This window comes from Pongo pygmaeus, chromosome 5, assembly GCF_028885625.2.
Source record: "Pongo pygmaeus isolate AG05252 chromosome 5, NHGRI_mPonPyg2-v2.0_pri, whole genome shotgun sequence".
Taxonomy (NCBI): Eukaryota; Metazoa; Chordata; class Mammalia; order Primates; family Hominidae; genus Pongo; species Pongo pygmaeus.
In genome coordinates this window covers 18,214,821-18,231,836 of record NC_072378.2, presented here as the reverse complement: position 1 = coordinate 18,231,836, position 17,016 = coordinate 18,214,821, and the positions used below count along the sequence as shown (strand labels likewise).

General features: G+C 39.8%; 1 protein-coding gene across 2 annotated transcripts in view; it reads left to right on the top strand.

Annotated features, from left to right (window-relative positions):
- Positions 1 to 17,016, top strand: part of DEK (DEK proto-oncogene) — a 40,410-nt gene that overhangs the window by 20,277 nt on the left and 3,117 nt on the right. For both annotated transcript variants that reach the window (XM_054490508.2, XM_063665860.1), the window contains exons 8-9: positions 6,810 to 6,945; positions 7,733 to 7,881. In XM_054490508.2, the coding sequence (XP_054346483.1) occupies positions 6,810 to 6,945; positions 7,733 to 7,881 (285 nt within the window). The remainder of the gene's footprint in view (positions 1 to 6,809; positions 6,946 to 7,732; positions 7,882 to 17,016) is intronic.

The window sequence follows — 17,016 nt, the reverse complement described above, 5'->3', positions numbered from 1 at the left end:
ATCAGAGACAGGGAGAATCCCCTTCACGTTTTTGAAACTTCTGTATTACTGATCCTTTAAACATTTAGGTTATAGTACATTGTACTATGTGAAATTAATGGCAGCTGTTCATTTTTATTTGTTCCCCTTTCGAACATCAGAAATAGTTGAGGGTCCTGATTGAACCACTCAGCATATAGAGAAGTAGCAAAACTCGAATCTTTAAATCTCATGACAATTTGGAAATCAGCTTTTTCTTTAAAAAAAAACTTACCTAATTTTCCCTCCATTTTGTTGAAAGACTCAGTCTTGTCTCCAGTTAGGTTAAATAACAAGATGTTAACCATTGTGAGTATTTTCAACATTATTTCCTCATAATGCCATATGATGTTTTTTATTATAATCACTAAAGTTTTCAAGATATTTTGAAAGAGACTTAAAATGGGGGTCAGTACATTACTTATTTTTGAGACAGAGTTGTACGTCTTACTCTGTTGCCCAGGCTGGAGTACAGTGGTGAGATCATGGCTCACTGCAGCCTTGAACTCCAGGGCTTAAGTGATCCTGCCACCAGGTGGCTAGCAATTTTTAAATTTTTTGTAGAGACAGGTTCTTGCTCTGTTGCCCACTGGCTTTTGATTTCTGAGATAACCACTTTTTGATTGCTCAAGTCTGAATTGGGAGTATGCTAAGTGCTGTTAGGGTTACAGAAGATATTTTCCAAGCAAATGCCATTTGATACTTAGCATTATAGGATTTCTAAAGAAGGAAAATCTTCATGCCTCTTGAGGAAAGGCTTTGGGTAGAAGTGGAAGTACTGCCAATTCAAGTTGACCTTGGGAATGGAGAGGAAAGTTGTACGTGTGAACACAGATAAGGAGCAGGGAAGGCAAGGTGCCTTTGACTAACTTGTGGTTAGAGTTGTGTGCCCAGAAGTAGAGCAATGAGAGATGAAACTAAAGTAATGTAGGTTGAACCCATACTATAGAGACCCCATGAAGCTGGGCATTGTTGTGTGACTAATGTGTTTGGTGGTAGATTCATTATTCTCACTGATTCAAAATGATTGTCTTATTCTATACCTGAGCATTTTACTAAGTGGGAGAAAAAAAGAACTGAGACACGTCCTCTGGTCTTCCAGGAAGTACCACTCATTCCGTAAGCATTTATTAGCACCTACAAGGAAGAAACTATTCAAAGCGTATATGCTATGTGCTTTCACATCTTGGATCTCATTTAGTCTTGACTCCATGAGAGGTGAGGTATATATCCTCATTTTTGTATTTGAGGATATAATAAATATATAAAGAACCTTTTTCAGTGCTTTCTCTTTATGGTAGTCACCTCTTACCTGAAAGGAGTACGTTTCCAGACCCCCAGTGTATGCCTGAAACTGCAGATCATGCCAAGCCCGATTGCTGTCATTTGGGACATGTTTCTGTTCATGTTTCCCACCCTGAAATTATGCCTTTTTCATCATAACTAAGCACTTATCCTGCACTGTGGCTATAACTTTCGCAGTTTGAGGTTTGACAGCAGAGCCAGCACAAAGGTCTTTTCCCTTCACAATTTCACATATAGAAGATTTGTTCTTACTATAGATCTTAGCAACCTCAACATACGATTTTTTTCTTTCCTTAAGTAAAGAGCTTTCACTTAAAAGAACCCACTTTATGGCTTCTCTTTGGCATGTTTGAATTGCCAGCATTACTACTACTGGGCTTTGGGGCCATTATTAAGTCACATAAGGGTACTTGGGCACAAGCACAATGATACTGCAACAGTTGATAGGATAACCAAGATGGCTGCTAGTGACTAATGGGCCAAGGTGCTGGGAGCATCTACAGTGTGGATATGCTGGACAAAGAGATGATTCACATCCCGGGCAGGCGTGAGCAGGATGACATGAGATTTCATCACGCTACTCAGAACAGCATGCAATTTTAAATTTATGAGTTGTTTATTTCTGGAATTTTCCATTTAATATTTTCAGACTATGGTTGACAACAGGTAGTTGAAACCATGTGCAGAAAGAGAAACCATAGATAAAGGGAGACTGCCGTATTATTCTTTCTTCTTTTTTGAGACAGTCTTGCTTTGTTGCCCAGGCTGGAGTACAGTGGCACGATCGATACTCACTGCCACCTCTACCTCCCAGGTTCAGCAGTTCTCGTGGCACAGCCACCCTAGTAGCTGAGTCCACAGGTGCGTGCCACCACACCTGACTAATTTTTTGTAGAGACGGGGTTTCACGATGTTGCCAGGCTGGTCTCGAACTCCTGGCCTCAAGTGATCTACCCACCTTGGCCTTCCAAAGTGCTGGGATTACAGGATTGAGCCACCGTGCATGGCTTCGTATTCTTTCTAAAGCTTGTTTATGTACTTCTGTCTTCAGAGTTCTCTCTAGAATTCCTGATTTAGATCAAAATTTGATTTTAAGCAATAGCTTTAAGAAAGTTAATGAGTATAAATCCACTTGTGCTTATCAGAACTTAAAACTAAAAGCTATTAAAAACTTGATAATTGGAGGATTGTCCTGTTGATTGTTTTATCTGGTTCCTGTCTTTACTGTATATAGCTCCAATAATTCATAATCTAGGAATCAGCAGGCAGTGTAGCCTGTATGCCAAGTCCAGCCTACGGCCTGTTTTTATACAGCCCTCAAGCTCAGAATGGTTTTTCCATTTTTAAATGATTGTTTAAAAAAATGAAGAATATGCAACAAAGATTATATGTAGCCGGGAAAGCTGAAAATATTTACTATCTGGCACTTTAAAGAAAAGTCTTGGTGACAAATCTAGTCCGTAAATGTGCTTTTCATTTTATGTGGTATAGCTAGATGAGTCAGCTCTGGAGCTTCAAAAATATATGCAGGTGCTCAGGAATCAGGAAGTTTGGCTGTAACACCCTTGTTCTTACAGCTTCACAATACCTTCCATAAAGTAGGGATAATGAATTGCAGGCCAAGTACTTTGAGAGTATGGATTAATCAAATTGATGGTATTTGTGAAAGATTTAGAGGAGGTAATTGCTAAGCTAGGTTTAGAATCATGAGTGGGATTTTCCTAAGTACAGGGGAGGAATGAAAGTAATGAAGATTTGAAAGTTCTTCTAAAATTAAAGTGGACATGGTTTAACTTGCCTTGTCAGCTCTCCCTGTGTTTTTTTCTGTTACCTCCAAATTCTGGTTACCCATATTTACCTTGACAGCCAAAAATTGTCCATTGTGTCCTAATACCAAGGTATGTCCTTTGAGATGCCCCCATTTTCCAAAGACCTATTCCTCCTATACCTAATAACCTTCAGGGCAGCCAAAGTGATGAAAACCTGCAGGACTAAAGCACAAGATACAAATTCATTAGTAGTTTTACTGTTCAGCTTTCATGATTTCTTAACTCAGCATTAATCTAAAAAAGAGACTGTACCAAATTCCTACCTTAACTTTATCACACAAGAATTTACAGCTGGTTGCTAAAGATAAATGAAATTCTGTATAAATGACATGACGTATTACTGTAGATGTTTGTGGGCCATGTCATATCTACCATAATGTAGTGAAGTAAGTGTGATATATCATGGCTAGTTAATACAGTTGTTATTGAGTTTGTCTCACTGTGTTTTTAATTTCCAGTCTGTATATCTGCCCTGCTTTTAAAAAAAAGAAAATTAGTTTTTTAGAGATAGAGTCTTCTGATTTTGCCCAGGCTGGTCTCGAACCTCTGGCCTCAAGTGATCCTCCCATCTCAGCCTCCTAAAGTGTTGGGATTACAGGATTGAGCCACTGCACCCTGCTTTTTGAATACACTTAGAAAGTTTAAGTTATTGGAGGAAATTATATGTGCATAATGAAAGAATTTCTCGTTCTGCAAAAGGAAGCACTCCGTAATAATAGTTAATATTTAGTGTTTACTATTTGCCAGGTACTACCAAAAATACTTTCATCTGTTAATGTATCTACTCCCCATAAAACCATAGGAACTACTGTTTCTTTTGTTTTGTAAATGAGACAAGGGCCCAGAGATGTACTGGGGCTGGAATTTGAAACCAGGCAGCTTGACGCTAGAGCCTGTACTCTTTGAACTATTATCCTTTACAGCAGATATGAAATGTAGAAAGATGTGGTTTTGTTATACAGAAGTAAAATTTTATGGAGATGGCTTGTTATTTATTATTGTAAATGTTTATGCTTTGACAAACTGTCACTACTCAACAATTTGCAGGTTTTAAAATGATGCCATGTTGTGTATCACATCTAAAATTTTAATGGCAGGCCTTAAAAGGCTTTGGAAGTATTTTAATTATCTAATTCTGATTTTCTAATTTGAATGGAGATTGAGTAATTATTGATAATATTGTTGCTTCTTTTGCTCAACCTTCAACCCTTTCAGTAATAACTTAGTTTCTTGTACCTACAAGTCCAGATTTTATTACCCTTTAACTAAAAAATGATATATAATCATGATTATTTTATTCTGTGTATTAAGTGTGCTAAAGAACTTAAGAATTTTTAGGATTCCCTTTCAGAGCCTAATATATAGTTCACATGAACTGGATGGACACTTAATGAACCTTAAAACTTAGTTTAAGTACATCATAAAAAATAACAAATCATTGATACTTGTCCCATAGCCCCACACCATCTAGAACATCTCTTAGAATTAGGAAGTAAGTTAAAATGGCCTGTAAATCGCAAAAGTCCATGGGAAATTCATGTACTTACTTTTAGAAGCATGTCAGCCCCTTGACACCTTAAAAATGTATTTTTTAGTAGCAGTTAAACTACATGCTTCCCAGCCAGTGGTATATTATTGAGATAGTGCAGGGTGATGATAGGCTTGTATAAATAGGTACAGCGATGGTATATTAGCAAAAAGAAAGACAAACACTAAAATCCAGCCAGGTGAGGTGGTGTGTGCCTGTAGTCCCAACTACTCAGGAGCCTGAGGTGGGAGGATTGTTTGAGTCTAGCATGGGTAACATAGCGAGATCATCTCTTTTTTTTAAAAAAAAAAAAAAAGACACTAAAATCCAATGAATAGCTTGAAGGCCACCTTTGGAACAGGTTCATCTGTATACTTTAATCTAAAGGATAGGTTCAACACAGTGCTCATGTCTTTAAAAACAGGTTGACTTGGTCGGGCACAGTGGCTCATGGCTGTAATCCCAGCACTTTGAGAGACCAAAGTGAGTGGATCACCTGAGGTCGGGAGTTCCTGACCAGCCTGGCCAACATGGAGAAACCCCGTCTCTACTAAAAATACAAAAGTAGCCGGGTGTGGTGGCTCATGCCTGTAATCCCAGCTACTCAAGAGGCTGAGGCAGGAGAATCACTTGAACCTGGGAGGCAGAGGTTGCGGTGAGCCGAGATCGCGCCATTGCACTCCCGCCTGGGCAGCAAGAGTGCGACTCCATCTCAAAAAAAACAAAAACAGGTTGCTTTAGGATAACACTCAGGAATCAAGAGTGTTAAACATTTGGAGAAACATTCTTTCAAGTAATTGCAGTAGTTTTGGTGTGTAAATGGGAGAATTTAAACTGTCTTGGAGTGTTTAATAGGATGCTTTTCCTTTGGGAATATTAATTAAACTAAGAATTAGTGCTTTCTAATTTCACAGGCTCCACGAGACGAAGTGTGAACTCTGATTTTGTCTTTTTTTTTTTTTTTTTTTTGAAACAGTCTCTCTCCTGGAGTGCAGTGTCGCGATCTCCATTCACTGCAACCTCCGTCTCTAGGGTTCAAGAAATTCTCTTGCCTCAGCCTCCTGAGTAGCTGAGACTACAGGTGCCCACCACCACACCCAGCTAATTTTTGTATTTTTAGTAGAGACAGGGTTTCACCATGTTGGCCAGGATGGTCCCAATCTCTTGATCTCATGATCTGCCCGCCTTGACCTCCCAAAGTGCTGGGGTTACAGGCATGAGCCACCACGCCTGGCCTGTCATTTTAATCTATCCATATTTATGTATTTTGTTTGTGTCTAATCACCTATGGGTTAGTGTTTAAGAACACAAGTTCTGGAGTCACATCTGTATTTGAATCTTGCCTGTTTATTAATGTGACTGTGGACAAGGTAACCACACTGAGCCTTAGTTTCCTCATATAGTCGTATTTATTGAGCAACTACTGTATACCAGAGACTATTTTAGGAGTTAGGGAAACATCAGTGAACACAGGGTTCTAGGCCAGGTATGGTGGCTCATGCCTGTAATCCCAGCACTTTGGGAGGCCAAGGCAGGCGGATCATCTGAGGTCAGGAGTTCAAGACCAGCCTGGCCAACATGGCGAAACCTCATCTCTACTAAAAATACAAAAATTAGCCGTGTGTGGTGGCGAGCACCTGTAATCCCAGCTACTAGGGAGACAGAGACAGGAGAATTCGCTTGAACCTGGGAGGGCAGAGGTTGCACTGAACCAAGATCGTGCCACTGCACTCGAGCCAGGGTGAAGGAGCAAGACTCTGTCTCAAAAAAAAAAAAAAAAAAAAAAAAGATTCCAGTTGAGAGAGAGGGAACATAAATAAGAGAAGACAATATCTATATTTAGGGGTTCCCCACCAAGATTAAGTAGAGTAATGCATATATAGTTTATCCATAGTGTTGAATAAATATGGGCAAGTCTTTTGTGTGTGTGATTGTGATTTGTCATTCTTAGACTTGTGTTGGGATAAAATTGTTGTATATTAGTCATCTCCCAAAAAGAATTTTTAATTGGTGATACCAAATATATTAATTTTCTCTAATATTATTAAGGGGATAGGGGAAGTAGAGGGATGGGATAGGATAGCATTGAATCTCATCAATATGTGTACTTTTGCTTTCTTTTGTAACAGCCACCAAAAAAGACAGCCAAAAGAGAAAAACCTAAACAGAAAGCTACTGCTAAAAGTAAAAAATCTGTGAAAAGTGCCAATGTTAAGAAAGCAGATAGCAGCACCACCAAGAAGAATCAAAACAGTTCCAAAAAAGGTATGTTAGAAATAACATTAATCAGCAACTTTAAAGATATAGCATGTATATTAATATGTTGTACATAGTATTTAAATGTGTGGGGGAAACAGGTAAACTGCAGAAAACATTGCGGGGAGAAGTAATACAGGTTGAATATCCCTTATCTGAAATGCTTGGGACAGGAAGTGATTCAGATTTTGCAATATATATATAGAGAGAGAGAGAGACAGAGAGAGATATCTTAGGGATGGGACCCAGTCTAAACATGAAATTCATTCATGTTTCATATTCATCTTACATAGCCTGAAGGTAGTTTAATATTTTAACTAAATAAATTATTTATTGCAGTGGTGCCATTACAGCTCACTGTAGCCTTGAACTGCTGGACTCAAGCGAGTCTCCTACCTTGGCCCCCCAGAGCACTGGGTTTACAGGCTTGGACCACTGCCCTTGGCCTGAAACCAAGTTTTGACTGCGACTCATCACATGAGGTCGGGTATGGAATTACCTCCTGGTGGTGTCATGTTGGTGCTCTGAAAAGCTGGATTTTGGAACATTTCAGGTTTTGGATTTTTGGATTAGGGATGCCCAACCTGTATACCAGTTTTTTATAGTTTTTGATTTTTCAAATTGACATAAAATTTGTATGCATGTTTTATAGGTAACCTGTAGAGTAGTGATTTATAATTTTTTTGATCCAGTACCCCTTTGAGAATCTGTTGAAAGCTTTTTAAAATTCATCTCAGCCTTTGTTAAATGTTAATTTACTGTGTAAGAAAAATTATTATTATTATATTACTTTTAGAAAGTGAGTCTGAGGATAGTTCAGATGATGAACCTTTAATTAAAAAGTTGAAGAAACCCCCTACAGATGAAGAGTTAAAGGAAACAATAAAGAAATTACTGGCCAGTGCTAACTTGGAAGAAGTCACAATGAAACAGATTTGCAAGAAGGTAATTAGACAAATGTTTAGATTATTTTGCTTTTGCTAGAAAAATTCTTTCACTTATAATTTGAAGCTAAATACTTATGTGCATTCACTTATTGAAGAAAGATTTATTGAACTACTATATGCCAGATCTCCTTACAGGTGCTGGAATACCACTTTAAATAAAATAGTCAAAGTCTCTGTCCTAATGGAGTTATTTTATAAATAACATTAGAAGAATAAAGTTAGAGTGAATAAAGTTAAAGTGATACATTCCAAACCACATAGGAAACTTTCTTTTTCTGATCTGCAGGTTGTTTCTGTTGATGCATCCTTAGTTTATGTTAGTTTAAAGAAGCAGAATCTCATGAACCGCCTTATTCTCTTGTTAGTGTGATAAATGATAAATGATTAGGTTCTTAACTCAGACTTCTGTAATGTTTTTCTAATATTTCTAATACTTCTCAGGAAATAAAGTGGCCTAGTCTTGAATATGATTCCATAGAGATTCTATGGAAATTTTAGAAACTTGTCTATTGTGGTACAATAAAATTACAATTTGGAATGTACCAAAAGTGAAATAGGCTATGCTTTTTTAAAGGACATTGATTATTATTTTGTTTATTCATTCACCATTCATTGATTCTCTACTACATTTCAGGCACTGGGTTAAATGTCACAGGTAGAAGCTAGATGTGGTGGCTCACACCTGTAATCCCAGCACTTTGATAGGCCGAGGCAGGAGGACTGCTTGAGGCCAGGAGTTCAAGACCAACCTGGGCAGCATAGTGAGATCCCCTCTACCAAAAAAAATTTTTTTTAATGTTACAGATGGAACCAGAGAAGCCATTACTTAGCTTTCAAGAGGAGCTTTACAGTCTAGTGGGATAGAAAGAGATAAGTATTTTAGTTTAAAACATTGTAAGCGAGGGCTGTGTTAGGAGAATACGGAAGGTACTACAGCACCACAGAACAAGCACCCTACTTGAGGCTGGGGAAATCTGGAAAAGCATCTCGGAAGAGCTCTTAACTGAATTTCCTAGTGGAGCATCACCCATTCCATACAGTTGAGGAACAATAACACATTAACCAAAGTGATAATTGCAAGGAATAGTATTAGTTCAACATGTCTCAAGACTAGGATTGGAAAGAAGTCCTCACAGAAGTTAGGAGAAAATATTAAAAGAGTTTTGCAGATCTTAAATATGCCATGTTAGAGTTTGAGTTTCTTCCTGAAATAAATGAGGAATTCAGAGGCTGTGTAGATTATTGCGATTTGGCAGGGGCATAACACAATCATATTTTTAAAAGTTATCCTAGAAACATTAAGAACAATGGAATAGCAAAGGATGAGATGAGAGAGGCAGGACACCCAGTTATATCATCATTAAAATGACAGTGTGGAGTGGAGAGGAAGTCAAAGAAAATTAGTTCTGTCCATTAGAAGGATTTTTGTGAATACCTTCATGTAATTTTTTTAAAGGGATTAATAACATGGAGAGGTCAGGTGAGAAGGACCTAACCTTTTTTGGAGTCTGCAATTAGGAGATGATGACATAGGGTGGTAAAAGCAAGAGTTATTAATGAATAGTGAGGAAAATGAACAAAGTAGCTTCTCTTTCAAGCAGCTGTCTTTGGAAGGAAAATAGTAGGTAAATGGGGGTAGGTGAGAAAGTATTTTTAATGGGTAGTAGGGTGGAGGGGAGAAAGCAATTTGGTGGGAAAGGAGAGGTTACAGGAGAGGTTAAGGGTGGTCCTGTGGAGGCAAAGAAAATTAAGAACCATTGATGAATCCAGATACAACTGGAGGGGAAAGAGCTGTCAGAAAATTGAAGGAATTCATAATAATGGCTTTTTGGCTGACAGTAGCAGTGTGAGACACTTGAATAAGGAGATGAAACTGCCATTGGTGGAAATGAAAGGAGACCCTGACTGGGAGCTTCAGGGGGAGGAGCCTTTGGAGATGAATGCCGTGAACTGAAAATGAGACCAGTCTCTTCAAAGCTACTTTCCTACAGCAATCTGTAGTCTGGGCTTAACCATAGAAAAATGAGTAGTTAGACCAATTTGGGATTGGGGTTTTGCAGGGAAAGAACAAGGGGCAAACAATTTTTTTTTTTTAAATACTTTTAAGTTCTAGGATACATGTGCACAATGTGCAGGTTACATATGTATCCATGTGCCATGTTGGTGTGCTGCACCCATTAACTGGTCATTTACATTAGGTATATCTCCTAATGCTATCCCTACCCCTTCCCCCGCCACCCCACAACAGGCCCCAGTGTGTGACGTTCCCCTTCCTGTGTCCAAGCGTTCTCGTCGTTCAATTCCCACCTATGAGTGAGAACATGCAGTGTTTGGTTTTCTATCTTTGCGATAGTTTGCTGAGAATGATGGTTTCCAGCTTCATGTCCCTACAAAGGACATGAACTCATCCTTTTTTATGGCTGCATAGTATTCCATGGTATATATGTGCCACATTTTCTTAATCCAGTCTATCATTGTTGGACATTTGGGTTGGTTCCAAGTCTTTGCTATTGTGAATAGTGCCGCAATAAACATACATGTGCATGTGTCTTTATAGTAGCATGATTTATAATCCTTTGGGTATATACCCAGTAATGGGATGGCTGGGTCAAATGGTATTTCCAGTTCTAGATCCTTGAGGAATCGCCACACTGTCTTCCACAATGGTTGAACTAGTTCACAGTCCCACCAGCAGTGTAAAAGCGTTCCTATTTCTCCACATTCTCTCCAGCACCTGTTGTTTCCTGACTTTTTAATGATTGCCATTCTAACTGGTGTGAGATGGTATCTCATTGTGGTTTTGATTTGCATTTCTCTGATGGCCAGTGATGATGAGCATTTTTTCATGTGTCTTTTGGCTGCATAAATGTCTTCTTTTGAGAAGTGTCTGTTCATATCCTTTGCCCACTTTTTGATGGGGTTGTTTGATTTTTTTCTTGTAAATTTAAGTTCTTTGTAGATTCTGAGTATTAGCCCTTTGTCAGATGAGTAGATTGCAAAAATTTTCTCCCATTCTGTAGGTTGCCTGTTCACTCTGATGGTAGTTTCTTTTGCTGTGCAGAAGCTCTTTAGTTTAATTAGATCCTATTTGTCAATTTTGGCTTTTGTTGCCATTGCTTTTGGTGTTTTAGACATGAAGTCCTTGCCCATGCCTATGTCCTGAATGGTATTGCCTAGGTTTTCTTCTAGGGTTTTTATGGTTTTAGGTCTAACATTTAAGTCTTTAATCCATCTTGAATTAATTTTTGTATAAGGTGTAAGGAAGGGGGATCCAGTTTCAGCTTTCTACATATGGCTAGCCAGTTTTCCCAGCACCATCTATTAAATAGGGAATCCTTTCCCATTGCTTGTTTTTGTCAGGTTTGTCAAAGATCATATGGTTGAAGATGTGTGGTATTACTTCCGAGGGATCTGTTCTGTTCCATTGGTCTATATCTCTGTTTTGGTACCAATACCATGCTGTTTTGGTTACTGTAGCCTTATAGTGTAGTTTGAAGTCAGGTAGTGTGATGCATCCAGGTTTGTTCTTTTTGCTTAGGATTGTCTTGGCAATGCAGGCTCTTTTTTGATTCCATATGAACTTTAAAGTAGTTTTTTCCAATTCTATGAAGAAAGTCATTGGTAGTTTGATGGGGATGGCATTGAATCTATAAATTATCTATGGCCATTTTCAAGATATTGATTCTTCCTATCCATGAGCATGGAATGTTCTTCCATTTGTGTCCTCTTTGATTTTGTTGAGCAGTGGCTTGTAGTTCCCCTTGAAGAGGTCCTTCACATCCCTTGTAAGTTGGATTCCTAGGTATTTTTTTCTCTTTGAAGCAATTGTGAATGGGAGTTCACTCATGATTTGGCTGTTTGTCTGTTATTGGTGTATAAGAATGCTTGTGATTTTTGCACATTGATTTTGTATCCTGAGACTTTGCTGAAGTTGCTTATCAGCTGAAGGAGATTTTGGGCTGAGACGATGGGGTTTTCTAAATGTACAATCATGTTATCTGCAAACAGGGACAATTTGACTTCCTCTTTTCCTAATTGAATACCCTTTATTTTCTTCCTCATGCCTGACTGCCCTGGCCAGAACTTCCAGCACTGTGTTGAATAGGTGTGGTGAGAGAGGGCATCCCTGTCTTGTGCCAGTTTTCAAAGGGAGTGATTCCATTTTTTGCCCATTCAATATGATATTGGCTGTGGGTTTGTCATAAATAGCTCTTATTATTTTCAGATACGTTGCATCACTACCTAATTTATTGAGAGTTTTTAGCACGAAGGGCTGTTGAATTTTGTTGAAGGCCTTTTGTGCATCTATTGAGATAATCATGTGGTTTTTATCTTTGGTTCTGTTTATATGATGGATTACATTTGTTGATTTGCGTGTGTTGAACCAGCCTTGCATCCCAGGGATGAAGTCCACTTGATCATGGTGGATAAGCTTTTTGGTGTGCTGCTGGATTCGGTTTGCCAGTATTGTATTGAGGATTTTTGCGTCGATATTCATCAGGGATATTGGTCTAAAAGTCTCTTTTTGTTGTGTCTCTGCCAGGCTTTGGTATCGGGATGATGGTGGCCTCATAAAATGAGTTAGGGAGGATTCCCTCTTTTTCTATTGATTGGAATAGTTTTAGAAGGAATGGTACCAGCTCCTCCTTGTACCTCTGGTAGAATTCAGCTGTGAATCCGTCTGGTCCTGAACTTTTTTTGGTTGGTAGGCTGTTAATTATTGCCTCAGTTTCAGAACCTGTTATTTGTCTAATCAGGGATTCAACTTCTTCCTGGTTTAGTCTGGGGAGGGTGTATATGTCCAGGAATTTATCTATTTCATCTAGATTTTCTAGTTTGTTTGCGTAGAGATGTTTGTAGTATTCTCTGATGGTAGTTTGTATTTCTGTGGGATCGGTGGAGATATCCCCTTTATCATTTTTTATTGCATCTATTTGATTCTTCTCTTTTTTCTTCTCTATTAGTCTTGCTAGCAGTCTATCAATTTTGTTTATCTTTTCAAAAAACCAGCTCCTGGATTCATTGATTTTTTGAAGGGTTTTTTGTGTCTCTATCTCCTTCAGTTCTGCTCTGATCTTAGTTATTTCTTGCCTTCTGCTAGCTTTTGAATGTGTTTGCTCTTGCTTCTCCAGTTCTTTTAATTGTGATGTTAGGGTGTCAATTTTAGATCTATCCTGCTTTCTCTTGTGGGCATTTAGTGCTATAAATTTCCCTTTACACACTGCTTTAAATGTGTCCCAGAGATTGTGGTATGTTGTGTCTTTGTTCTCATTGGTTTCAAAGAACATCTTTATTTCTGCCTTCATTTTGTTATGTACCCAGTAGTCAATTCAGGAGCAGGTTGTTCAGTTTCCATGTAGTTGAGCGGTTTTTAGTGAGTTTCTTAATCCTGAGTTCTAGTTTGATTGGTCTGAGAGAGAGTTTGTTATAATTTCTATTATTTTACATTTGCTGAGGAGTGCTTTACTTCCAACTATGTGGTCAATTTTGGAATAAGTGCTATGTGGTGCTGAGAAGAATGTATATTCTGTTGATTTGGGGTGGAGAGTTCTGTAGATGTCTATTAGGTCTGCTTGGTGCAGAGCTGAGTTCAGTTCCCGGATATCCTTGTTAACTTTCTGTCTTGTTGATCTGTCTAATGTTGACAGTGGGGTGTTAAAGTCTCCCATTATTATTGTGTGGGAGTCTAAGTCTCTTTGTAGATCTCTAAGGACTTGCTTTATGAAACTGGGTGCTCCTGTATTGGGTGCATATATATTTAGGATAGTTAGCTCTTCTTGTTGAATTGATCCCTTTACCATTATGTAATCGCCTTCTTTGTCTCTCTTGATCTTTGTTGGTTTAAAGTCTGTTTTATCAGAGACTAGGATTGCAACCCCTGCTTTTTTTTTGTTTTCCATTTGCTTGTTAGATCTTCCTCCTTCTCTTTATTTTGAGCCTATGTGTGTCTCTGCACGTGAGATGGGTCTCCTGAATACAGCACACTGATGGGTCTTGACTCTTTATCCAATTTGCCCTCTGTGTCTTTTAATTGGAGCATTTAGCCCATTTTTATTTAAGGTTAATATTGTTATATGTGAATTTGATCCTGTCATTATGATGTTAGCTGGTTATTTTGCTCGTTAGTTGATGCAGTTTCTTCCTAGCATTGATGGTCTTTACAATTTGGCATGTTTTTGCAGTGGCTGGTACCAGTTGTTCCTTTCCATGTTTAGTGCTTCCTTCAGGAGCTCTTTTAGGGCAGGCCTGGTGGTGACAAAATGTCTCAGCATTTGCTTGTCTGTAAAGGATTTTATTTCTCCTCCACTTATGAAGCTTAGTTTAGCTGGATATGAAATTCTGGGTTGAAAATTATTTTCTTTAAGAATGTTGAATATTGGCCCTCACTCTCTTCTGGCTTGTAGAGTTTCTGCCAAGAGATCCGCTGTTAGTCTGATGGGCTTCCCTTTGTGGGTAACCCGACCTTTGTCTCTGGCTGCCCTTAACATTTTTTCCTTCATTTCAACTTTGGCGAATCTGGCAATTATGTGTCTTGGAGTTGCTCTTCTCGAGGAGTATTTTTGTGGCGTTCTCTGATGAATGTTGGCCTGCCTTGCTGGATTGGGGAAGTTCTCCTAGATAATATCCTGAAGAGTGTTTTCCAACTTGGTTCCATTCTCCCCGTCACTTTCAGGTACATCAATCAGATGTAGATTTGGTCTTTTCACATAGTCCCATATTTCTTGGAGGCTCTGTTCGTTTCTTTTTACTCTTTTTTCTCCAAACTTCTCTTCTTGCTTCCTTTCATTCATTTGATCTTCAATCACTGATACCCTTTCTTCCAGTTGATCGAATCGGCTACTGAAGCTTGTGCGTGCGTCACGTAGTTCTCGTGCCGTGGTTTTCAGCTCCATCAGGTCATTTAAGGACTTCTCTACACTGGTTATTCTAGTTAGCCATTCGTCTCATCTTTTTTCAAGGTTTTTAGCTTCTTTGTGATGGGTTCGAACATCCTCCTTTAGCTCGGAGAAGTCTGATCGTCTGAAGCCTTCTCTCAACTCATCAAAGTCATTCTCCGTCCAGCTTTGTTCCGTTGCTGGCGAGGAGCCGTGTTCCTTTGGAGGAGAAGAGACGCTCTGATTTTTAGAATTTTCAGCTTTTCTGCTCTGGTTTCTTCCCATCTTTGTGGTTTTATCTACCTTTGGTCTTTGATGATGGTGATGTACAGATGGGTTTTTGGTGTGGATGTCCTTTCTGTTTGTTAGTTTTCCTTCTAACAGTCATTACCCTCAGCTGCAGGTCTGTTTGGAGTTTGCTGGAGGTCCACTCCAGACCCTGCTTGCCTGGGTATCACCAGCGGAGGCTGCAGAACAGCAAATACTGCAGAACAGCAAATGTTGCTGCCTGATCCTTCCTCTGGAAGCTTCGTCTCAGAGTGGCACCCGGCCGTGTGAAGTGTCAGTCGGCCCCTACTGGGAGGTGTCTCCCAGTTAGGCTACTCAGGGGACAGGGACTCACTTGAGGCAGTCTGTCAGAGGTGGAGTCTACAGAGGCAGGCGGGCCTCCTTGAGCTGTGGTGGGCTCCACCCAGTTCGAGCTTCCCAGCTGCTTTGTTTACTACTCAAGCCTCAGCAATGGTGGGCGCCCCTTCCCCAGCCTCACTGCCACCTTGCAGTTCAATGTTAGACTGCTGTGCTAGCAATGAGCGAGGCCCCGTGGGTGTGGGACTGTCCCAGCCAGGCACGGGATATCATCTCCTGGTGTGCCGTTTGGTAAGACCATTGGAAAAGTGCAGTATTAGGGTGGGAGTGGCCCAATTTTCCAGGTGCTGTCTGTTACAGCTTCCTTTGGCTAGGAAAGGGAATTCCCTGACCCCTTTCGCTTCCTGGGTGGGGTGATGCCTTGCCCTGCTTCAGCTCACACTCGGTTGGCTGCACCCACTGTCCTGTACCCACTGTCCAACAAGCCCCAGTGAGATGAACCCGGTATCTCAGTTGGAAATGCAGAACTCACCCGTCTTTCTGCGTCGCCCACAGTGGGAGCTGTAGACTGGAGCCGTTCCTATTCGGCCATCTTGGAACCTCCCGTGGCAAAGAGAGTAATTTAAATGATCGACCATATTTTAGAGGGTTGGCATACTACAGCCTGTGGGCCAAATCCATTCTATCTTTGTCACCTGGTTTTGTAAGCAAAATTTTCTTGTAATACAGCCACATCTATTCATTTAACTATTGTCTATGGCAGCATTGCCACTACAACGCATAGTTGAGTAGAAACTGACTGGCAAAGTTGAAACTATTTGTACCATCTAGCCCTTTACAGAAAAAGTTGCTGACCCTGAACTATACAATGGAAGTAAAGCCTGCAGGGTGCTTACAGACCATGAGCTTTATAGAGTCAGGACCTGAGTCAAGCAGCAGGTATAACAGGACTGAGAAAATTGACAAAAGGGAGAAATTTAGTCAAATTTTAGGAGTAGAGGACTCTTGAGACCACCTGGGTCTTAGGATTTAACTTTAGGGAGGGACTGAGCAGTGGAGTAGAGGAAGCAGTTCATTGCGTTTCAGGTTGTGGAATCGTAGGTAGGGTGCTGGATAATAACAAGGGTTGGAGAAGAAAGAAGCTTTCTCTAGAAGACACTTGGCAGATGATTTGCCAACGTAAAGAACTTAGTTCTGTTATCTAAGATCTATCTAGATGTTTTCTTTACCCATGTTTGTTAGGGTTTTTTGTTTTTGAGACAGGGTCTTGCTCTGTTGAAGGGGTGGGTTGCCCCTCCACACCTATGGGTGTTTCTCGTTAGGTGGAACGAGAGACTTGGAAAAGAAAAAGACACAGAGACAAAGTATAGAGAAAGAAATAAGGGGACCCAGGGGACCAGTGTTCAGCATATGGAGGATCCCGCCGGCTTCTGAGTTCCCTTAGTATTTATTGATCATTCTTGGGTGTTTTCTCGGAGAGGGGGATGTGGCAGGGTCATAGGATAATAGTGGAGAGAAGGTCCGCAGATAAACAGGTGAACAAAGTTCTCTGCATCATAGACAAGGTAAAGAATTAAGTGCTATGCTTTAGATACGCATACACATAAACATCTCAATGCCTTACAGGGCAGTATTGCTGCCTGCATGTTCCACCTCAAGCCGTAAGGCGGTTT